Source organism: Meriones unguiculatus, chromosome 2 (genome assembly GCF_030254825.1).
Source record: "Meriones unguiculatus strain TT.TT164.6M chromosome 2, Bangor_MerUng_6.1, whole genome shotgun sequence".
Classification (NCBI taxonomy): domain Eukaryota; kingdom Metazoa; phylum Chordata; class Mammalia; order Rodentia; family Muridae; genus Meriones; species Meriones unguiculatus.
The window spans coordinates 133,681,389-133,706,439 of NC_083350.1; the positions used below are offsets into that span (position 1 = coordinate 133,681,389).

Below are 25,051 nucleotides of genomic sequence, written 5' to 3' on the forward strand. Positions count from 1 at the left end.
GTGAGGAATGCAAAGCACCAACAACTTCTTAGTGTGCTGTGAGTATCTGATGGCAGTTACCTCATTCCATAAAGCAGATTGATTTCGAGGTCATTAAAATTGTTAACCATATGACAAATATCCTAGATTTTATAACCTTTTTCCAAACAATCTTTGCATCTCAACATGGCTTAACAGTGTTTCTTATATGAAGAAAATGAATAGGATAGAGTCTTTTGGTTGACATAGTAGTTATTATCAGTTATTATCAGTTAATAAAATTCATGTCATAATTTTACCTTGCAGTACATCCTTCCATAGGATTCTATTCCTGATGTAAGTTATGTCAATCCACTTAAAACACTTTTTATACTTCCAGTTCAATCCCTCTTCTAAGATTTACTTCCCAGGAAATAAATCCCAACAATAACCATTTCTCAGCACATACCTGAAGAATTTCTTAATATCTTCTGCTTTGATTGTCTTGAGAATATCTTGGTATAACTGGTAGTCATTTGTTCCTGATGGTGAGACATCAGAAGGGCAATTCATGTGTGCATAATACCCTATTATAATTCCAAAAATAAATAGAATGGTGGCTGTGAAAAGTATTTTTAAAAGGGAGCAAAAGTTGCAGTGACTGCCCTTTGGTGCAGATCTTGTGTAGTGGGTAACATAGTCAGACTCTTCTTGAAGTCTCTGGAACCTTCCTTTGGGTGAAGTTGCTGGTTGAATGGAATCAAGATGGAGGTCTAAAGTCTCTGAGTGCCCCAAGTTCTGATTCTCAGCGTTGTCTGGTTGGAACTGGTCAAAGCCCGGTTCTTCCAGTTCCTTCTCCATATCCCACTCTAAGTCAAGGGCAGTGGCTTGAAGGTCATCATTGTCTAAGTACTGTGAGTGTCCCGTGGTTCTTAGATCTGCATTGACCTTCTGATAAGCCATCTTTTTACCTATGAAAATGAAAGAAAATGGAAATTATACTACCTTAAAATAAATAGTTATTAAAATTAAAAGCAAGGAATGAAATATAAAACAAAAAAAAAAGCTTATTTGCTGCAGAAAACGTTAATGATTAATGTCTGGACACATGGCTCCTCCATGTGTAGCTCAAACATGATGGTTCAGACTCAGCAAGAGAGCTGAACGTGATGATGCCAGCTTCTGTAATCCTAGAACCAGGGAGGCAGTCACAGAATCTCTGAGGCTTGCTGGACAGGTAATTTGGATAAATGTGCATGTTCCTGTCTCAATAAGAACAAGTAAGGATACCAGAAATTGACCTCTCCCCTTTGCATGCATGCACACATGTGCATTTATATTCACCTCATTAGCATAGGACACATATATGTACACTTCACTTTAGTAATTATAACCATTCCCCTACAGAAAACATTTAATCACTAATAATTTAATCTTACTTTGTTGTTAAATATAGAGGGGAGGTCGAAATGAACAATAAAATTTGAAAGTATTTTGTGGAAAGTCTATTTTAAAAGCTTTTAAAACTACACATAAAAATACACAACCAATCTCTGTAGTTGTAGAGAGTGACAGGAGCACACAACAGGACATAATGTGTAAGAATGAAGCCAATTTTAACCACATTTAGATACAACTTTAAACAATTTAAAGACAGATGCAATGAAGCAATGACTTGACTTCTTAAGAGAAGGAAAGGATAAAAGACCTTGAGATGATTACCTACATTTGAGCTGGTTTGGAAAACAAACCTAAGTTTGGCAAAATAGAAAAACCAGTATCAATTCTATAGAACTGCAAGAAGTAAAATAAGGTGCATTTATACAATCTTGGGTGAAGAAAAGGGTTGGGATTTTTTTAAGCTGTCAAACAGAAGGAAGGTTTTCCCAGAATGTAAAACATGAACTGGCTTAGTTCAGTGAAATTTAAGTAAAAGTCAAGAATGGCATGTGTCCAAAGGTCAAACGTTTTGCCAGTTTGGGAGGTCTTAGATTCATAACCTTGTAAAGGACAGATGGATGCTTCCCTCTCCTACAGTTTTGCATAACCAACCGTCTGTTGTGTCTGTTGTGCACAGAGTGGCATTAGGCTATCGTGGCTAATTAGCTGTAAGTGTTCTCAGCTCTGTTAGCTGCCAGAGCGTCACAGTTGTAGAGCAGGAGTGTCCACACTAGTTACGCTTACACTTTGTGTAGTCTCAGCTGGATGCTGAGGTCCTTTCCCATGCTTCAGGACATTTCTAAATCTCCAGTGAATCTCTGGGAGGAGTAAAGCATAAAGCTCAACTGATAATTGGTAAGTTAATTCTTAATGATAGTCATTAACAATAACAAAGAAGAGGAAAGCCAGGACTTCATGAGAGAACGTAGCATTAGCCACAGAATTTTGACCTTCCATAGGTTAGCTAAAAGAAAGCCAAACAATAAAAGTGCTTAGAACTTTTAGGAATATTAGACATAACTTAGTATTCAATCATGAACAACAAATAATATAATTCTATTATTGTCATATGCTCCTTTATCAAGTAGAATTCATTCTTGTCCAGAACTGACCCCAGAATTTATCATTTATGCGAGTCATTAGGAGAGGCAACAAAAGTAAAGATGTATGGGTTTCTGTTCTCACAAGGGAAACGAAACAATCAATCTTAAGAGAAAGAGGAATACAAAAGACAAAAGAACAAATATAATGTTCTTAGTTGACCTAATAAAATCTATGGAGAAACATTTATTAGGATTTCTTATTATTTTTTTGGTAATATTTTTCAAAATTCTTTTTTTTTCTGTATGTCCATTTCCAGTACCTAAAATACAATTTATTTTTCTTCTTTTATTATTATTATTGTTATTATTATTATTATTATTATTATTTACATTTTATTAACTCTGCATCCCAGCTGTATCCCCCTCCCTTATTTCCTCCCAGTCCCACCCTCCCTCCCTCAGCTCCTCATGCCCCTTTCCAAGTCCACGGATTGGGGAGGACCACCTTCCCTTTAATCTGGCCCTGTTTTATCAGGTATCTTCAAGACTGGCTGCAAAGTCCTCCTCTGTGGCCTAGCAGGACTGTTCCTCCCTTAGGGCGTGGGGAGGTCAAAGTGCCTGCCATTGAGTTCCTGTCAGAAATAGACCCTGTTCCCCTCACTATGGGAAAACAATTGGTTATTGAGCTACCATGAGCTTCGTCCGAGTAAAGGTTGTAGGTTATATACATATATGGTCCTTGGTTGGAAAGACAGTTTCAGAAAAAAACCCTGTGCCCAGATATATTTGGTCCTTGTGGGGCTCCTATCCTTTCCATTTCATGTAATGTATTTTGATTGCATTTACCTGCCTATTCCAATGTTTTCTAAATCCACCCTTACATTCCTCCTCACCCAACTTCATGTCCTTTGTCTATCTGTCTGTTTAAATCCATAGAGTTCAATTCCTCTCAGGTGAAGAACATGGTTCTATCAAGGGTGAAGTCATGAAGCCCTAAAGAAAATGGACTCACCCTTTCTCCGCCGCTTTGAATGCTTAAGGAACCTCAGTTAAGGGTGGCCACCTTTCCAGATTCCATGCTAAGATCTTGTCTGGTTTGGACTTGTTTAGGTAGTATGCATTCTGTCACACTTGCTGTGTGTTCATATATGCAACTGCATTTATTTGTCCAGAAAACAGATATATTGTAAATACACACAGCCTAAGGCGTTTGTGGGTTGTATGCATGCTCTTCCTCCCTGATCTCTATGCCTTGGAGAAAGGTGGTTTGCTAGAACATTCCATTTAGGGCTGAACACTCTGCAGTTGTTTTTTTTTTTTTTTTTTTTTTTTAATTCTCTGCACTTTGACAAGTTGTGGGTCTCTATAATCGCCATCTACTAAACAGGACACTCTGATGAGGGTTGAGAGATGCACTAATAAATGTGTGTAATGATAAGTCATTAAACTCATTTTAATATGATGTTAATTTAGGGAAATGATAGTAGTGGGTTCCCCCTAGGACCTATGGCCTGGCTAGTCACAGGCTCTTAACTCTAATTACTCTGCCAATTAGAGGTTCCACTGAGGTAACTCAGACCCTAAAAGACGAACTTCACTTGTTTTTCCTCATGTGTGGATGTTAGCTCTGAATACTTAGGTATGTTTGTTTCTTTTGGAAAACCTATAGATGTCAGGAAATACGTGAAAGACCACATGAGATGGACTTTCAGGGACAAGGAGATTCAGTGTGGAGCTATGGAGGGGAAAGTGGAGGGTAATGGAGCTGGTAGGGTTCAATGGAGTAGAAGTGAGAGGAAATAGTAAAGAAAATATTTAGATGATGTAATAAACACTAAAGACTTCTCAGAACAGTCATATGAAAACTTACTACTACAGAAGCCATCTTTTTTCTCTCTCACACATACACTTACAAAAATTTAAACAAAGTTACCCTATAACAAAAGCATACTATCTCTACTAGACACCAGAGCTTAACAAATACCAAACCCAATGCCAGAATTATTTCCTTTAAATAATTCCTCTGCATGTTAGTCAGAAAGGTCCTGCAGAAACCCATATATTTTAGGTTACTGACAGTACTTGTGGTTACCCTCTACAACTGGATAGAAGCCCTTACTGATAAAGACATGATACACGTGGGTCACAGATCAATAGTAATCATTAAAGAATGTACATTCTTATGGTGATAAAGTACTTAGGAGTACTTGCTGCTCTCTCAGAGGACACAAGTTCAGTTCCGAGAACCCACACTGTGTATAACACCTATTTTAGTGGATCTGACACCTTCTTCTTACCTCCATAGATACCAGGCATAGACAAACATGCAAGAAAACAGTCATATGAAAAAAGTAAAAAATAAATAAATATTTAAAAACTTAATTTTTTTTTTTGGTATTTTTGTTTTGTTTTATTTTAAGTTGCTTTTGGTAGTTTTACCAGAAAGAAGGAATGTGAAGCAAGGACCAAGGCAGGGGAAATATTGCAAAGGCTGAAACAGCATGAGCATAGTTCTTTTGGAACTCTTAGAATGATATGCTAGCCAGGGATGAGTCACATGCCACTGATACTAAGACATACCTAAGAAAGAAAGCACTGGGAAAAAAATCAGGATTTCTCTGTAGCCTGCAGCTGCTGTCTATGTGGGGAACATGGCATGAACACAAATGCTAACCTTATCTAGTACACGCAGGACCCCCCGATGAGTGAGCCTGACAACAGCATGAACCTAAACAATTCTATTGCAACCCAAGGCTCACAGTGTGGAGTAAGCATGGCAACAGCATGAACCTGAGCTCATCCGCTGCTTGTAGATTAGATTAAGAGAAATAGAAGCAACGTTTCTAGATTTAGAGGTTAAAAATAATAAATGTAAAAGGTTTCAGACATAAACTAATAAACTACACAATCTTGCATAAATATAAAATTATGTCATATGGTAAAATAATTGGGGAGGCCCATAAAATAGCCGTACATATAGACTATAGTTTGGTTTGTTAATTTACTTGGTATACATTTAGTCCACACTATGGTATGAATGGGAAGCATTCCCCATAGACATGCAGAACCTTTTCATATCTGCATCCTGGAACATTTTACACATGTGGCCAAACCAGCAGCTGCAGAATGTGGACATGGAATTGGAAGATTGTAGCCCTGCCTCATGGCCGCTCTCCCTTTTGACTCCTGAGCCGCAGAGATGTAAAGAGTCATGCAGCAAACCCTACTGCCACAGAGACCCTAGCGGCAAGACTTCCCCATTTGATAGATTATATGTCCTTGAACAATGCACTAAAATAAATCATTCTCCCTTTAAGTTGCTTCTTGTCATGTACTTGGTCACAGCGATGACAGAAGAAACTAATAAAGTCTATATATCAAAACAGAAACATGATATATTGACCATTATCATGCAGTTGTTATTTGGTAGGCTTTAGAACATCAGGAATGATTTCATGTACTATTTTTTTATTTCTCTCACTTCATCACTCTTGACTCCTTTCCAATATAATTTTTTCCCAAGCAATTGAAGAAAGCCTAACATTTGCATAAAGTTGGTTGGTTTTGTTTATTTCCTTTGTGGCTGTGTGTTTACTTTCTGTTTTCATTATATCAGAATAAGCAGATAATGACATCAGGTTAGTGACTTTTTTGGCATATTAAGTTATGTTTAAGAGGTAGAGGAAGAAACCAAACAATATTTTGTGTAAATGAAAATTTTAACAGAGTATACTATGTAGTCTGAAAATTCCAAAGACAGGTTAATGAAGGATCGGCTTACTCTGACATACTATAGAGAGCGAGCCAGAGTCCTAAACTGAATTCTTCACTCATACACTGTAAGTTGACATTCGAGAACAAATTCTTTAAAATGACTTGCGATTTTGTTTAAAAAAGACTACACATTAGGTGATGCAGTTATTATTAATACCCCACAAGCCAATTTCTTTAACGTACTCTGCAAACTGTAATTTTGTATCACAAAGAAAATAGTTCTCTTATTTTCAGTTAAATGTGTCAATAAATTGCTACCATCTTGTCATGGCAGGAGATTCAGTGTATTACCTTATGGCATTTTCATACTCAGTCTTGCTGACATGCGTCTCTTCTTTCCCTTAGCTCCCTGCTGCCCATCCTCACTCTCTCCTTCCAGCCCCAATATCTTCCTTTCCACTTCCAGCTCATGTGTGTTGTATGTCCCTTCATGCTCTCCCTCCAATCCGATTTTTGTATTTTCTCTGTAAATAGTTATATGCTTCATAAGGACAGTTTCTTTCAAATATATCATGTACTTTGATCTAGTACAAAGTACATGGACTCACTCTTTTTTACCTTCCCACAATGTTTTTAAAATTTAGATCCTATACAATTGATGAATTTGCTCATCAACTGTCTCAAAGAAGTTATTTAGATTTTCGCCCATTTTACTAGATAAAAATCTCCCTCTGTCCTCTCCCTCCACCTCTCTCAATTTTTTTTTTTTTTAGTATTGGATGTAAAACATGGCTTATTTCAATGAACACTTGGCACATGAGAGCTAAGACAAAATTGGGAGAATTTTAATTCTGACCTTTAATATAAACATTCAAAGTCATCTCTCAATGAATCATTTAAAAACGAATTGCAAGGTTGAGAGCAAGTTTTCATCTCTAGTCCGACAACAGGCACTCCATCACATGCACACCAGCAATTTAACGCTGTTCCAGCATCAGGCACAGCCATCAATTAGGGTGTAATGCAGATACAGATATTAACTCCTCACCATGATGGGTCTCTGCCTGACATCCTCACTACCTCTTTTAGACTCATTACACACTAATAATTTTTCAGCAAGATCTATCTTCAAATGGAGATCACTACCTGGGTCAAGGAATGGTGAACAGCAGATATAATAAACAGCAGAAACCCTTCTAGAAAATTGCCAAGAATATGAATACGTGACAGCATATATAGTAGAAGGCTTTAATTCTTTTCCTTGAAAAAAATAATTGTATTTACATATATGCACACATATATAAATACACATAACCAATAGATATTATATAAATATATAATATATAACAAATATACTTATTATATAATTTATATTATATATATTATATGTAATATTTATATTATATAGTATGTATTTATAAATCATGTAAATATATAGTATATAAAATATACATATTTAATATATGTATCTATTATATTGATTTCATACATCATCTATAAATATAAGCCAAATATACATATATATTAAATTTAGTAGTTCATTTTAAATTTTTTCTATTTTTACATAAAATATAGATTTATTGTAAAATATAACATCTATGTATTTTCTCTAGCAGTTTATTTCCACCTATTACAATTCAGTGAAAAATCACTAGTAAACTCTAAATAACTAAAATTTAGAAAATATGTGCTTTTTAAAGGAAACTTAAATGATTTCTTTCATCCCAAAGAATGCAGTTCTCTTTAAAATTAAAATACATACTAATACTGAATAAAATGGAAATGTTGTATTATAAAGACAAACAGTAGATATGTGTTATATATGATCATAATTGTTACTTAAACTTCTTATTTTTATATTACAGAAGCATGTGATTCACTTAACTAAGTGTCATATCACTTTAATGAGTTAAAAATAACGCAAACACTCAGGATGATCTTTTCCAGATCCTGCCATTTGCCTGCAAATTTCATGATTTCCTTGTTTTTGATTGCTGAGTAGTATTCCATTGTGTAAATGCACCACAATTTCTGTATCCATTCCTCTGTTGATGGACATCTGGGTTGTTTCCAGGTTCTGGCTATTATGAATAAAGCTGCTACAAACATGTTTGAGCAAATGTCCTTGTGTGTTTGAGCATCTTTTGGATATATGCCTAGGAGTGGTATGGATGGATCTTGAGGAAGCGCTATTCCTAGTTGTCTGAGAAAAGATCATCCTGAGTGAGGTATCCCACATGGTATATACTCACTTATAAGTGGGTGGTAGAGCTATAAGATAGGATAAACATACTAAAATCTCTACACCTAAAGAAGATAAACAAGAAAGAGGACCCAAGGTAAAAGGGTCAATCCTCACTTAGAAAGACAAATGGAATGACATTGGAAGTAGGAGAAAACAGGACAGGAGCCTACCACAGAGGGCCTCTGAAAGAATCTACCTAGCAGTGTATCAAAGCAGATACTGAGACTCATAACCAAACCTTGAGCAGAGTGCAGGGAATCATATGAAAGAAGGGGGAGTTAGTATGACCTGGTTGGCAGGAGCTCCACAAGGACCAAATATATCTGGGCACAGGGGTCTTTTCTGAGACTGTATCTCCAACCAAAGACCATGTATGGATATAACCTAGAACCCCTACTCGGATGTAGCCCATGGCAGCTCAGTATCCAAGTGGGTTACCCTAGTAAAGGGAACAAGGACTATTTCTGACATGACCTCAATGGCTGGCTCTTTGACATCCCCCTCCCCAAGGGAGGAGCAGCCTTGCTAGGCCACAGAGGAGGACATTGCAGCTAGTCCTGAAGATACCTGATACTCTAGGGTCAGATGGAAGGGGAGGAAGTCCTCCCCTATCAATGGACTTGGAGAGGGGCAGGGAGGAGATGAGGATTGTGAGGAAATGGAGGGGGGCTGCAGCTGGGATACAAAGTTAATAAACTGTAACTAATATTAAAAAATACAAAAATAAAAAATAATGCAAACATAAGACTTCAAAATATGTCACCACATGCCCTAGTTTGCTTTTTTTTTTTTTTTTTTTTTTTTTTTGCTAGGCTAAAGACCATGACCAATAGCAAGTTAGGAGGAAAAGGGTTTATTTTGCTCACAAACACACCCTGATCACATTCCAGCACTGTGTGAAGCCTAAGCAGTAGATCAAACAGTGCAGCAACCTGGAGGCAGGAACTGATGCACAGGCCATGGAGAGGTGCTGTTTACCAGTCTGATTCCCCTGGCTTACTCAGCCTGCATATAACCCCAAGAACAAAGGGGTTGGAGCTGAAAGACAGCTGAGAAGGTGTTCCCATGTCAATCATTCATTAATCAGGAAAATGTCCCGCATTCCTGCCTACAGGCCAACCTTATGTAGGTATTTTCTCATTGAAGTTCCTTCTTCCCACTTCCCGGATAATTCAGGCTTGTATCAAGGTGGGGGGGAGAGAGGAAATGGTTAACACAGAATTTAAATATCTCTGGGAAAAAAATGAGGTATGGTGTAGATAAAGTCATAGAATTTGTCACATTTCTTCTAGCGGAAATAAAAGTGTGCACACTTCTAGAGTATGAAATTTGACCACGCTTTTAAAAAAGTCTGCTTATGAAAAAGTAAGATACATTGTTTTGATTTCAACAAATCTTATTTATTTGGATAAGATCTCCCCAGATTAACAGTTTTCAAGATTTAGATGCTAGAAAAGTTGCTTTTACATACAGTTATACTACCATAGGAAAAATACAAAGCCTCTGCCTCTACTTTGTATTTTTGATGTTGAATTAAAAAATATTTCCCAGGTGAATATATGCTCAGGTCAATAAAGTACATTTGCAGAGCTAGAAATATGAGTAAGTGAGTAAAATGTTTCCATGCAAGTACAAGTACCTGTATTCAGATACCTAGCACCAACTGGAACCCCTGCAACCCCTGCCCTTGGGAGGATGAGACACAAGAACACTCTAGCTAGTCATCCTTAGCATATTAATGAAATCCAGGCGCTGCAACAGGCAGAATATCACCAAATAATGGGGAAGACAATGTAGGAAGAGATCTGGCATCTACTTCTAACTTCCATAATTTTATACATATGGACGTGAATACACATGTGCATACAACTAAATAAACATATGTGTATACTATATCACATCCACAAACATGTGTGCATAAGGAGTTTCATACACATAATATAACATATTTTAAATTAACTACATGCACATAACATAATGTATTTAAAAATAACTCCATTCTTCTGAATGTTATTTCTCTCTCATTGTTTGAAACCAGGAAGATTACATAGACATAAAAACACATAGTAAAAAGTCAGAATTTTTCAAGTGTAAAATATAATCTCTTGCTGCTTTAGATCTATCCTAACATAGTGGCTATCTAAACATTGAGGTAGTAAATAAATGTTTTAAAAAATTTAGACAATAAGGTCTACATCACTTCTTCTCAGGGATATGAGCTGAGTATTCACTCATTAAATAATCACAAAGCGAAAATTAATATCTTAAAGATTTGCTTTTAGCTGTTTCTGAATGCCTCTCTGGAAGAGGAGAGGAGAATGACTGGATGCCCTGGAGCAGGACTTGCAGGTCACTGTGTTAGGAACTGAACCCAGAATTTAGAGTCTCTGAAACACAGCAAGCGTCTTAACTACTGACCTAGCCCCAGCCTACAGCACAGAATTCACTGTGTTAAGTGTTCCTCCTCTATGCATTTTCAAACTATCAGTTCATGACGTGTATACCAAGACAACTTCAATCAAATGTTAGATGCACCACGTAGGACAACTTTTCACTATGTGTAAATTGCATACATTTAAAACATAAGGAGCCGTATACATCATATTTACAGTTAAAAATAAACAAGTAAGATATGTTTATAATACAAAGAACAGAGTCTAAATTTGTACATTTGATTTACTAACAAAGTCAATATATAAATTTCATAATGTCAAAGAATAAAGAAAAACCTCGACAACACGGCATTAAAATTCAGCCTTAATTAAAATGAAACTTGACCAGGTATTTTAGGTTTTATTAACAAGGACCTAGATATAATGAGTGATACGGACATATTCTCAAGTACTCTGGAGTAGGTAGGAAACACTTTCTTCACCAATAGTATGGTCCAGATAGGCAAGAGAGATGTTTGACTAATGCTTTATAATATTTATCATACTTTACTTCTAGCAACCAGCTTGAAATCTTATTGTTACAGAGATGAGTTTATCTTTAATCTCTACAGAAAAAATTACTTTCAAATAGAAAAGGACATAATAATACTTATGTAATGTTAAATGTTATCCTTTGATATTTCCAGGAATTAGCAATATATAATTATAAAAATACTGCATGTATTTATCTATATATTCAGTGTGTCCATCATTACATATTATGGTGTATTTACAATAGCGCGTTAAATATGACTGATTTGATTCACTGACTTTGATGTTTCTAACAGTATTTTATCTCAATATAAAAGATACTGTCTTATTGAAACTAGAATGACATTTCAAAGCTTTCTTTTTTGTAAAAGGTATTTTACAAGTAAAATAAATGCATGGCTTTACTAGACTGATTTTAAAACATGAGGTACACTCTCGATTTCCTATGACAGTTCTGTGATATAATCTTTAAGTTCAGTGAGAGGGTATTGATACAGTGTTTCCTGGAGCTTTGAATGTCAACTAGTCTACTGGTTTGAGAAGACTGATTTGAGGAAAAGGCATACCATACCTCTTCAGGCACTATGAATTCAGATGATTCATCAGAACTCCAGAATTTCAACTTAAGAACTGAGGTATATTGGTAGTTAGTAGCTTCTGGGGAAGATCACTGGCTCTCTAGTTTTCATTCCTAGTAAATAGCTCCACATATGAGACTCACTACTTTGTTAAGTGAAATATAATTCTTTAAAGGACAGAAAGTTTGGAGAGGACCTTTCTGAAGATTTAGAGTTAAAAGAGGGAAACAGCAAGGGTGTATGATTATATTTTATTATATGAATGTATGACTTTCTCAAAGAAATAATAAAATTATTGTTAAAACAATATTTTGTAGAAGAATATTTTGTATTATTTCCTGTGTTTTAATAGTAAATTTTCTCATTAAGGTAGTTTATTTTTCATTTAATTTTAAAGTTAACATTCAAAGTAATGGTTTACATTTTATTTTTCTCCAACCCATATGTCTACATACTGTTCTTTCCTCTTTCTTTAACCACTACCTCTTCCCATTCTTCTTGCTCCTTCTGCTCATTCCCTTCTTCCCCCTTAAGAGCCTTTTCCCCTTTCTCCTTTAATGCTATCTGTAAATTGCCTTCTTTTATCATAACAGCCATTGTTCCTGTAGGCTAAAACCATGAAACACAAATTCCTCAGTTTCTACTGATTTTATACAAATAAACTCCATGTTTATGATATGAATTTTTGTTATTGAAATTCTTATGATTTCAACTCCAGAAAAGGGTAAGATAAAGCTATAAAAACAGTAATTCAGAAAATGTTTTCCTGGTTTAATTTCTCACTACAATGGGATAATTCTTCCTTTTGTGGTCTTGTCACATGGCTTTAACAACAGCCTCCAATCTCTGTAAATGTACTGAGTCCTTATTTAATTGTTCTCCTCTATGTCAACTTAATAAAAGAAGTGCTTTACTATTTGGATAAATGGTGTGTAAAGTAAAAGGAAATTATTTTCTTTGTTTTATGTTTTAGGAAAAAAATAGTCAATATGGGTAATAATAACTAAATTTAGGGAGACAAGATAATTAAGCTGGAAAGAATACAACTAAAACTTTGAGTTACCCTTGTTCCTGCTTAATGGTATGTGAAAGAATGCTTACAGGATGTCACAGGCTGTAAATTGAAATGTAGACAAAACCATTGTAAACAAAATTGTTTGGTGTAATATGGCTGGTCTGTGCATATTTGCTTTAGACTGCTTACATATGTATGCCAATCTGCCAGTTTCCTGGAGGCATGAATGCACTGCAGTTTGTACAACATAGCCTAACGGGGGGGGGGGGGTATTGAACCTACTACCCTTTGTGTAAGGAAAGGGTTTTTTAGGAATGGGCAAAAATAAAATTCATTAAAAGGAACAAAAGCAATATAAAATACCTTCTTCAGCGTCTTTAATGAGCAATCTCAACATTAGTAATAATTATAGTTTCTATCCTGTGACTTTAACTCAAGAAGATCACAAACTCTCTTACTTTAGGACTGTGTAAACAGCTCTTATCTCTGCCATGGATTCCTTTTCCCAGTCTTTTAGGGGATGAATCCATCGTAAGCACTGAGGTACTAAAGGTGTCTTCTGTTTATATTTATTTATTTCTTATTTGCCTGTCATAGTTTCTTTCACATCCTGTTATCTAGAGTTGTTTAATTCTACAGAATTTAAATCCATGGTGCCTTTCGTGGTCTATCTGCTTTATGCTAAAATGTGCATATATGAGCCAAATATAACTACAAAATCAGGGAATAAAGGAAAGGGGGATCCTAATATTTTCTTAGACAAAGCCATTGTCATTGGATGTTAGGTAGCTGCAATCTTCAATGAAGTCAATGCAGGGTCCAGGGCTGTCTATACAGTTTTCTCATGGAAAGGTTTGTCTATTGAGTCTTCTCAAGCACACATCTATTTATGAGAGCTTTTCAAGCAGAGTTGTCCTGTGATCTTTTAACATTACAGCATTCAGGATATCTTGGCATCCTGTGAGTTAGCAATATGCTCACAAATCCAGAGATTCTATGCTTTTCTAATACTTATTATATCACCCTGCAACTACAGACTACTAACACCACTCAACTGTTATATTCCCAGCTTCCCCTTAGAAGTCTGCTGACACTCCTGACTCTAGAGTCTCAGGAATCTCTATCTTGTGGTTCTCTACTATGGCCTGGCAGCTACCCAAACTCTCTAAAGTCATGACTTTGAGAAAAAGAGAATTGCTTCCAAGAACAGTGTTGTAAGGACACTGCATTATAATCTCTTCTTAGCCACATTTTCAAACTTCTCTTTCCTCCTGTTACCCAGGACAGAGCAAAACAGAGAAGCTTGGAATGTGCCAGCTTCAGTTAACATCCAACCTGATATTGACCTGTTTTCAGTCACTAAACTACTTAGCTTCATCAAATCCTCCCTACTATGTGTGGCTTGTACTTAAGGAGCTTTAAGGTTGTCAAGCATTAGCACATCCACACAATCATCTCTCCCTTGAGAGCAGCAGGAGTCTCTTGGTTTGACAGATACACTGCATTCTTGTATCCCTTTCGTGGGCATGAATGATATTAAATTGTTGCCTTTTGACTGACGCTCTGGATTTCTAAGGACATGAAGCTTTTATCTATATGAGGCTGCTAAGCATGCTCTCCACAGTGTCTTCTACCTCTTCAAAAATGCATTATTGACTTACTTTTTAAATATCTTTTATTTTTTCAAAAAAAATTACCAAGGTTCTACAAACTAAAAATGCATTATTCTGGAATGAAAGTTTCTATGTTTTCCAAAATTATAATATGGAAAGACAATTCTAAGCCCTGAATGGCATCTCTGTGCTCTCAAAGTTTGTATGCTTTGCTTACTAAAATGGCTTTTCCAACACACTCTTTGAGATTTTATTAGGAAAACAATTTTCTATGATCTTACTATGGTTAACTGCTGGGAAAAGCCATCTCAGAAGGAAAAACTTTTACAGCATATTTATTTCATGTGAAATCGTGTTACATAGCAAAACATGTGTCATACAGACTATCTTAAATCTAAGTGGGGAATGTTCTGAAAACGTATTCTTTTGGTCAAAGCAACAAATGGAAATCTAAATACAATGTTTGAGATTGAGCTTTCAAGGCGTGGGACTACAAAGGAAAGAAAATTAAAATTGGTGATATAACCCAAAAATATGACGGTAAAGAAAGGTGTTTGTTGTAGATTAACTACTTGCTATGCCTCTTACATGACTGAAAAGTACACAGAGGCTGGACCTTAATGAATGCATAATCATGTTTCCCTAAGTTCAAGAAGCACATCAATGGTAAGAAAGACAAGAATTGTGACCCTCAAATATTATGTAAAATATATTAAAAAGTTTTTAATTGAGAATTGATGATAGGATCATGAATGAAGTGCTATTTATTGTTTTTATTTCTATTTTTAAATTTTTTTAATATATTATAGTTTATTTACTTTGTATCCCACCTGTAGCCCCCTCCTTCATCCCCTCCCAATGCCACCCTCCTTCCCTCCAGCCTCCCCCAGTACACTGCTAGGGGAGGTCCTCCTCCCCTTTCATCTGATCCTAGTCTATAAGGTCTCATCAGGACTGTCTGCATTGTCTTCTTCTGTAAGGCTGCACTCCCCTGAGGGTGAGGTGATCAAAGAGCTAGCCACTGAGTTCATGTCAGAGACAGCCCCTGTTTCTCTTAGCAAGAAACCCACTAGGACACTGCACTACGGTAGGCTACATATGTGCAGGGGTTCTAGGTTATCTCCATGAATGGTCCTTGGTTGGAGTATCAGTTTCAAAAAACACCCCCGGTGTCCAGATTTTTTGTTGTTATTCTGTTGCTCTCCTTGTAGAGCTCCTGTCCCTTCCAGGTCTGGGGCAGGAGATACAATAGAGAGTCCCTGAAAGATTCTACCATTCAGGGTGTCAAGAAGATGCTGAGACTCATAGCCAAACTTTGGGCATAGTGCAGGGAATATTATGAAAGAAGGAGGAGATAGAAAGACCTGGAAAATGAAGTGTTTTTTTTATTATTTTTTTTTAATTTTTATTGATTACAATTTATTCACTTTGTATCCCAGCTGTAGTCCTCTCCCCTATCGCCTCCCAATTCCACCCATCCTCCCTTTTCTTCTCCTATGCCCTTCCCTCAGTCAAATGATAAGGGAGGTTCTCCTCCTGTTCCATCGGAACTTAGTTTATCAGGTCTCATCAGGACTGGTATCTTTGTCTTCCTCTGTGGACTGGTAAGGCTGCTCTCCCCCTCAGGGGGAGGTGAACAAAGAGCCAGCCACTGAGTTTATGTCAGAGACAGTCCCTGCTCTTATTAATGGGGAACCCTTTTGGACACTGAGCTGCCATGGGCTACATCTGTGCAGGGGTTCTAGGTTATCTCCATCCATGGTCCTAGTTTGCAGTATCAGGTTTATTTATTATTTATTTATTTATTTATTTATTTATTTTCTTTTGAGATACCTCACTCAGGATGATCTTTTCTAGATCCCACAATTTGCCTGCAAATTTCATGATTTCCTTGTTCTTAATAGTTGAGTATATTTCATTGTGTAAATGTACCACAATTTCTGTATCCATTCCTCAGTTGGGGGACATTGTTTCCAGATTCTGGCTATTACGAATAAAGCTGCTACGAACATGGTTGAGCAAATGTCCTTGTTGTATACTTGAGTATCTTTTGGATATATGCCTAGGAATGGTATAGCAGGATCTTGAGGTAACACTATTCCTTATTGTCTGAGAAAACTCCAGATTTATTCTCAAAGTGGTTGTACAAGTTTACATTCCTACCTGCAGTGGAGTAGGGTTCCTCCTTCTCCACATCTTCTCCAGCATGTTTTGTCACTTGGGTTTTTGATCTTAGCCATTCTGATGGGTGTAAGGTGAAATCTCAGCATCATTTTGATTTGAATTTCCCTGATGACTAAGGATGTTGATCATTTCTTTAAGTATTTCTCTGCCATTCGGTATTCCTCTATTGAGAATTCTGTTTAGCTCTGTTCCCCATTTTTTAATTGGATTACTTGGTTTGTTGGTGTTTAACTTCTTAAGTTATTAATATATTCTGGATATTAGCCCTCTGTCAGATATAGGATTGGTGAACATCCTTTCCCAATATGTAGGCTGTCGTTTTGTTCTGATGACAATGTCCTTTGCATTATAGAAGCTTTTCAGTTTCATGGGCTCCCATTTATTGATTGTTGCTCTTAGAGCCTGTGCTGTTAGTGTTCTGTTCAGGAAGTTGTTTCCTGTATCAATGAATTCAAGGCTTTTTTTTCACTTTTTCTTCTAACAAGTTTAGTGTGTCCACTTTTCTATTGAGATCTTTGATCCACTTGGACTTTAGTTTTGTGCAGGTGATAGGTATGAATCTACTTCATTTTTCTACATGTAGACATCCTGTTATTCCAGCACCATTTGTTGAAGATGCTATCTTTATTCCATTGTATGGTTTTGGCATCTTTTAAAAAAAATCAGGTGTCCATAAGTGTGAGGGTTTATCTGTCAGTCTTCTATTCAATTCTGTTGATCCACCATTGAGTTTCTATGCCAGGATGAAGTGTTTCTTAAAGAACTCTCTAAGCAGGGATAGAGAGATGGCTAAATAAAGGTAATTGCTAACAACCTGAGAACCTTATTTCTAGGTCTTAGATTTGAAGAGGAGAGAATCAACTCTTTAAAATTGTCTCCTGAACATTATGGAGCAATGTGACATGTGCATGCATAACTGTGCATGCTTTCATCCACAAAAAATAAAAAAAAATAAAAACCAATTATCTAACCAAACTAAAGAGAAAGCAAACCACCCTCGATTCTGTTAATTATTTTTTTCTATTCTGTCATGTCTAGAAAGATGCAAATATCTCATGTCAAGTGAAGATGTTTTTCAATATTTTCGTCTACGTCTACCAGTTATAAAATATAATACCAAGTAAATTAACATTTTAGATTGTATAAAATGTCGGTTCTCTCTGTGACCTTTCTTTAAGTATAGTAAAGCAATAGTTGTTAAACTTACAATAAAATGGGTTTGAGTTTAAAAACTGAAAAAATACTGTAACCATATATTATAACATCTGCTTGACAGTTTATATGAGAAACTAATTTTAATCATAAATTTATTATGCAAAGACTATTAGTTGGGAATAAATTAAAACTATTAAATGGTTTATTAAAATGTGTATCAACCATGTGTCACATTATATTTATGGACAGGATAATGAAATCTCTTGAATGGAGTATTTAGTAATAGTGATATAAAATTATATGTCAGACAAAGGCATGAAAATACGATAGTAACAAAGGCATTAAACATAAAACACTTAAAAGAATTTCTATATAATTGTCACCATTAAAAATGTAGATTATTATATTATAACAGAAAAACTAAAAAAATTCACCTAGAACTTCAATTTTAAAATATCAGGAGTACTACCTAACTAACCATAGGTTAGTTTTAGCTTCTTTTCCATTCAATCCCACAATGCATCTTTTAAGGAAAACATTTTTTTACATCCTATCAGCCTTTCTATTCTTGCTGATTTTACTATGGCTGCCTCAGAGACCCACTGGGAAATAATACCTGACTAAGTAAAGTTCATTTCATTTTCCTCAAAGATAACACACATTATATGATTTAAACAATGAAGAACCAGTTTGTTTTAAGTTATTAACTGAACCAGATGATATTTTCTCTAATACCTCATACATATCAAATCTTGAATCTTCTCAAGTCACGGTTAAGCTTATCCTTATCTTATCCTTATCCTTAACTTGGTCCTTTGGAGTTGCAGTCTTTGACACTTTGAAACTAATGGTCTTTCTCCAAATGTTTCTATGTAAACTCCCTGCATTTATGGAAACTCTTTAAAATTCTTGTCCCATCACTTTCCTCACAAATGTGACCTCTATAACACAATCAAACCTAATAATTACATCCAAACTATGTTTTAAAGAAATATTTCTGCACATATCTCCAAAAGGTTCTTCTCTATAAAGATCCAACTCTGTGAGTTAAGAGCTCAAAGTACCTGTTGAAGGTAGAAAGTATAATAAGGGTGAACTGCTAAGCCCTGTATTCTGAACAAAGTATTGAAGATGGAAAAACATTGGATCTTCAGACTAGACCAGCCCCTAGCTGGTTATCACATAGTAACTTACAGTTCACACCACATGGAACAGAAGAACAGGCCTTCTGAGTTTTGCTGAAGTTTCTGTGTGAAGAATGAGGTATAACAAGATGGTTGCTGGTGGTCAAGGTACCCACTTTAGGTATATTTATTCTTCAACAAAACACCACATATGCTTTGTGGCCAAGACAAACCTCACTATATAATTTGTTTAATATCCTACAAAGTATGAGCTGTATGAGCTTCTACTTGAAGAACTTGTCTAGCTTGTATAAGGCCCTGGTTTGGTCCCCAGAATACATCACACTTACACAAACACATACACACACACACACACACACACACACACACTTTTCTCTGGATTGTTTTTACTCTACATGAATAAGAAGTTGTACAGAATACTCTTCTGTGAGCTCTTTGTGATAGGGTGTCTTCTTTTTCCTACTTTCAAACTTTAAAAAGATTTTTTTTATTAATTACATTTTATTTGCTTTGTATCCCCCCTGTAGCTCCCTCCCTCCTACTATCTCAATCTCTCCCTTCTTCCCCCTTCTCCATCCTAGTTCCTCCCCATCGTGAGGTCTTCTTTTCCTTCCTTCTGATCCTAGTCTATTAGGTCTTTTTTTTTTTTTTTTAGTTTTTTTATCAGTTACATTTTATTAACTCTGTATCCCAGCCGTGTCCCGATCCCTCATTCCCTCCCAGTCCCTCCCTCCCTCCCTCATCTCCACCGTGCCCCTTTCAAAGTCCACTGATAGGGGGGACCTCCTCCCCATTCATCTGATCCTGTTTTATCAGGTATCTTCAGGACTGGATGCAAAGCCCTCCTCTGTGGCCTAACAGGACTGCTCCTCCCTTCGGGGGTGGGGAGACCAAAGAGCCAGTCATTGAGTTCCTGTTAGAAATAGTCCCTGTTCCCCTCACTTTGGGAAACCAATTGGTTACTGAGCTACCACAGGCTACATCTGAGTGGAGGTTCTAGGTTATATCCATACATGGCCCTTGGTTGAATGTCAGTCTCAGAAAAGACCCTGTGCCCAGATATATTTGGTCCTTGTGGAGCTCCTATCCTTTCCCCATCAGATTAACTCCCCTTCTTTCTTATGATTCCCTGTACTCTGCCGAAGGGTTGGTCATGAGTCTTTGCTTTGAAAACACTGCTAGTTAGAGTCTTTCAGATGCGCTCAGTAGACTCCTGTCATACGTTCAATGCACATCCCATCTGTCTTTCTAAATGAAGATTGATCATCTTACCCCATGTCTGCTCAATTGATTATCTTTTTTAGGTGTATAGATTTCATTATGTTTATCATATCTTATAGGTCTATATAAGTGAGTATATCCCATGTTTGTCTTTCTCCTTCTGGGATATTTCACTCAGAATGTTTCTGTAAAGCAAAGGATACCGTCATCAAAACAAAACGACTGCCTACAGATTGGGAAAGAATCTTCACTAACCCTTTATCTGACAGAGGACTAATATCCAGTATATATAAAGAACTAAAGAAGCTGAAAAGCAGCAAACCAAGTAATCCAATTAAAAAATGGGGAACAGAGCTAAACGGAGAATTCTCGACAGAGGAATATCGAATGGCAGAAAAACACTTAAAGAAATGCTCATCCTCATTAGCCATCAGGGAAATGCAAATCAAAACGACCCTGAGATATCACCTTACACCCATCAGAATGGCCAAGATGAAAAACTCAAGCGATAACACATGCTGGAGAGGTTGTGGAGAAAGGGGAACCCTCCTCCACTGCTGGTGGGAATGTAAACTGGTACAACCACTCTGGAAAGCTATCTGGCGCTTTCTAAGACAAATAGGAATAGTGCTTCCTCCAGACCCAGCTATACCACTGCTAGGCATATACCCAAAGTTTGTTCAAGTACACAAAAAGGACACTTGCTCAACCATGTTTATAGCAGCTCTATTTGTAATAGCCAGAACCTGGAAACAACCCAGATGTCCATCAACGGTGGAATGGGTACAGAAATTGTGGTATTTTTATACAATGGAATACTACTCAGCAATCAAAAAGGAGGAAATCATGAAATTTGCAGGCAAATGGTGGGATCTAGAAAAGTCTATTAGGTCTTATCAGGAGTGGCTGCATTGTCTTTCTCTGTGGCCTGGTAAGGCTGCTACCTCCTCCGGAGAAGGTGATCAAAGAGCAGGCCATATCAGAGACAGTCCCTATTCTCATTACTATGGAACTCACTTGGACACTGAGCTGCCATGAGCTACATCTGTGCAGGGGTTTTAGGTTATCTCCATGCATGATACTTGTTTGGAGTATCAGTCTCAGGAAAGACCCCTGTGCTCAGATTTTTTGTTTCTGATGCTCTCTTGTGGAACTCCTGTCCTCTCCAGATTTTACTATTTCCAACTTCTTTTGTAAGATTCCCTGCACTCTGTCCAAAGGTTGCCCATGAGTCTCAGCATCTGCTTTGATATTTTGCAGGGCAGAGCCATTCATAGTCCCACTGTGGCAATGTTTTCCCTGTTTTCTCCTTCTTCTGTTGTCCATCTTCTTTGCCTTTCTGGATGGGGATTGAGCATTTTAGCCAGAGTCCCCCCTCTTGATAAGTTTCTTTAGGTGTACAGATTTTAGTAGGTTTAACCTATATTATATATCTATATGAATGAGTATATACCATGTGTGTCTTTCTGCTTCTGGGATAGCTCTTTTCCAGTTCCCACAATTTACCTGCAAATTTCATGATTTGCTTATTTTTTATTGCTAAGTAATATTCCATTGTGTAGATGTACCCCAATTTCTGTATTCATTCCTCAGTCGAGGGGCATCTGGGTTGTTTCCAGCTTCTGGCTCTTACAAATAAAGCTGCTACAAACATGGTTGAGCAAATGTCCTTATTGTATACTTTAGCCTCTTTTGGATATATGTTTAGGAGTGGTATAGCTGGATCTTGAGGAAGCGCTATTCCTAATTGCTGAGAAAGTGCCAGAATGATTTCTAGAGTGGTTGTACAAGTTTACATTCCCACCAGCAGTGGAGGAGGGTTCCCCTTTCTCTACAACCTCTCCAGCATGTGTTGTCACCAGAGCCAGCTTTCCCTCAGGCTAATTTTTTCTGGACTGTAGTTAATTTATTTAGCCCTTTCAAACTTGTAACTTAGCACAGCATCTAGTAACTGGCACTTGTTTAACAAATATTAAACTGCAACTTCGGCATCTTAAAAAACCAGATAACTTATGGTCATATAATTGTTTTGCCAGCATTATGCCTGTAGTAATTACTTTAACTAATTCAGATTCCCACAGAAGCTAGTAATATCTATTCTATGTACTTTTAATAGTTACTTAATGACTCTGCTGGTCTTTTTGTGGAGTTTAACTGAGGACCATCGGGCCTCACAGACACTGAACAACCAACCAAAAAGCTTGCATTGACTGGACCAACGTCCCCTACACATATGTAGCTGATGGCAGCTTGGTCTTCATCAGGGTCCCCTAGCAATTGGAGAAGAGGCTGTCTCTAATATAGACTCTTTTTCCAGATTTTGGATCACTTTCCCCTAGCTGGCCTGCCTTGTTGGGCTTCAGTGGAAGAGCACTTAGTCCTGATGAGAAGGGATGTGCCTGGGTGGGTTGGTAGGAGCAAGGTGGGAAGGTCAGACCTGGAGGAGAGTAGGGAAGGGGCTGAGGTAGGGATGTAAAGTGAAATTAAAAAATAATTAATTCATGGATAAAGTTAATAATATTTGTTAAAGTGTACGTCCCTCTGTAACTATTCAAAATCAGCAGAGGTTGTTAATATTACATAAACACTAGCTTTAAACTCCAGATAAATATGTTTTTCATGGGCAAAATATTTGTATGTGTTTGTATGAAGAACTTAAATGAGACAATTTAACAAATTATGCTGTATGTAATGCTCACCAGGATTATATTATTAATGATACACCACAATGATAAATAACAGCTACTACACCAAATCACTCTATGTGCATACACAGAGCCATCCTACTTGAGAACAACAGGGAAAGAAAATGACAAGGCAATTTGTTTCAACCTAATTTTCTTCATTCTAATAACAAGACACCAAGTCTGCACTGAAAAGAAAAACTCAATTGTCTAGCAATGAGATTACCATAAAGACTGTTGTCAGGGTTAGAGGACATGTGAACAGAAAAAATGGAAACAGGCTCCAGAGAGATGGTGTCTAGAAAACTAGCATGGGAATATGCACATCAAGGCCCTTTGAAAGAAACACTGTGTTTGATGTTGGCAACTGCTTGTGCAATGCAGGCCTGGAGTTGTGGCATGGGCATAGCCAGTTTATGCACAAAAGGAGGTTCTGCATCTTGAAGGGCAAATGTGAATGAATCTACAAACTAAGATTAATTATATTTCCCCCTGCAATAATACACTATATATATATATGTGTATATATATATATATATATATATATATATCCAGAAAAAAATCATTTGGCAATGTCCAGAACAATCAAGACTGACTATGTAGAGACTTAAGTGCCTCAGTCCATCCACTGATGATATTTATTGCCTTTTGGCACTTTCTACATATTTACAAAGGCTATGCAAAAGAAAGCGATGCTGCTTATTTCTAGGATAAAAACAGATGGTACTCCAGCAGGTAATAATTTAATTAAGTGGCTCCTAACGATGAACAAATTGCTCCAAAGAAAAGAAAACATTTTTAGTTATTTTTAAAGTAGGGAGGAAAAAATAAATTCAGTTCGACTTTTGTTAATGCGGTAAAATTAGGGTTTCTTAACACCTATTCTTAGCAAAATTTTATCCCTCTGTCTTCTTTCCAAACTGTAGGTAAAACTCTCTTAACTATTATTTCTATTGGTCAAGTCTAATTTGTCACCTAGAGTGTATAATTTCAAATTGAGTCAATTGGTAAAGCTGAATTCAAATATGCTCAGAAAGCAACTAATGAAAGTCAAATTACAGTTACAATTTCCTTCCTAGAGACAAAAAAATAGAAACAAAGAATTGTGAATATGGAACATGGTTTCAAACATTATCTGTAGCCTATTGAATTTAAAGACATGAGAGAGACTATTGTAAAGCCTCCATAACACATGAATTTAAGTTTCATTATTAGTAAGAAAAATAATTTTTTAGCCTAACACAGTAACTATTATGCCCTTGAGTATACAGCATAAAAAAATATGAATTGCTACACTGCCACTTACTGACTATGACGCTAGTCTACAAAATCAATTTTTCTAAGATTCTTTTTCCCAGCACATATAAATGTACTCAAATACAGAAAATGATTATAGTTATTGGGTCACAATGAGACTTTTTGTATCAGTTTCAATCACTTAACAAAACCTTTAAGACAGAAAAAAATATTCCATAAACGTTTCCCACATACCACAGCCCCTTAAGATTTAAGAATACTATATATAGCATTACAGCCATTAAAATTCCAACCTAAAATATAGAAGAATTAGTATAAGAAAATCAGATGTAGCCCATGGCAGTTCAGTGTCCAAGTGGGTTCCATAGTATTGGGAACAGGGACTGTCTCTGACATGAACTGATTGGCCTGCTCTTTGATCACCTACCCCTGAGGGAAGAGCAGCATTGCCAGGCCACAGAGGAGAACAATGCAGCCACTCCCGATGAGACCTGATAGACTAGGATCAGAAGGAAGGAGAGGAAGACCTCCCCTATCAGTGGACTTGGGGAGGGGCAGGGGTGGAGAAAGGAGAGGGGAGGAGAGAGGGAGCTACAGGAGGGATACAAAGTGAATAAACTGTAATTAATAAAAAAAATTTAAAAAAAGAAAATCATTTTCTAAGCCAAAGAGATTACGTAAGTAGAACTCTCCATTACCATGCTAAAAAATGTGGGTTCCATTCAAGCAGTGCAAAAAAACTAAAGCAACAAAAAAGTCGTGTGGATGTATGTATGAGTGTGGGAATGCTGTATGCAAAGGCATATACACTATTCTTTCTAGACATTAAAGCCTAGACCTTGACTGAAAGTGAAACTATGAGGTCAAAAGCAAAA

The 25,051-nt window shown here is 36.7% G+C and overlaps 1 protein-coding gene across 5 annotated transcripts in view; it reads right to left on the bottom strand.

Moving 5' to 3' along the window:
- The window catches only part of Naaladl2 (N-acetylated alpha-linked acidic dipeptidase like 2), a 1,327,651-nt gene that overhangs the window by 729,232 nt on the left and 573,368 nt on the right, over positions 1-25,051 (bottom strand). For all 5 annotated transcript variants that reach the window (XM_060378133.1, XM_060378134.1, XM_060378132.1 and 2 more), the window contains one exon: positions 428-929. In XM_060378133.1, the coding sequence (XP_060234116.1) occupies positions 428-921 (494 nt within the window). In that variant the 5' untranslated portion in view covers positions 922-929. The remainder of the gene's footprint in view (positions 1-427; positions 930-25,051) is intronic.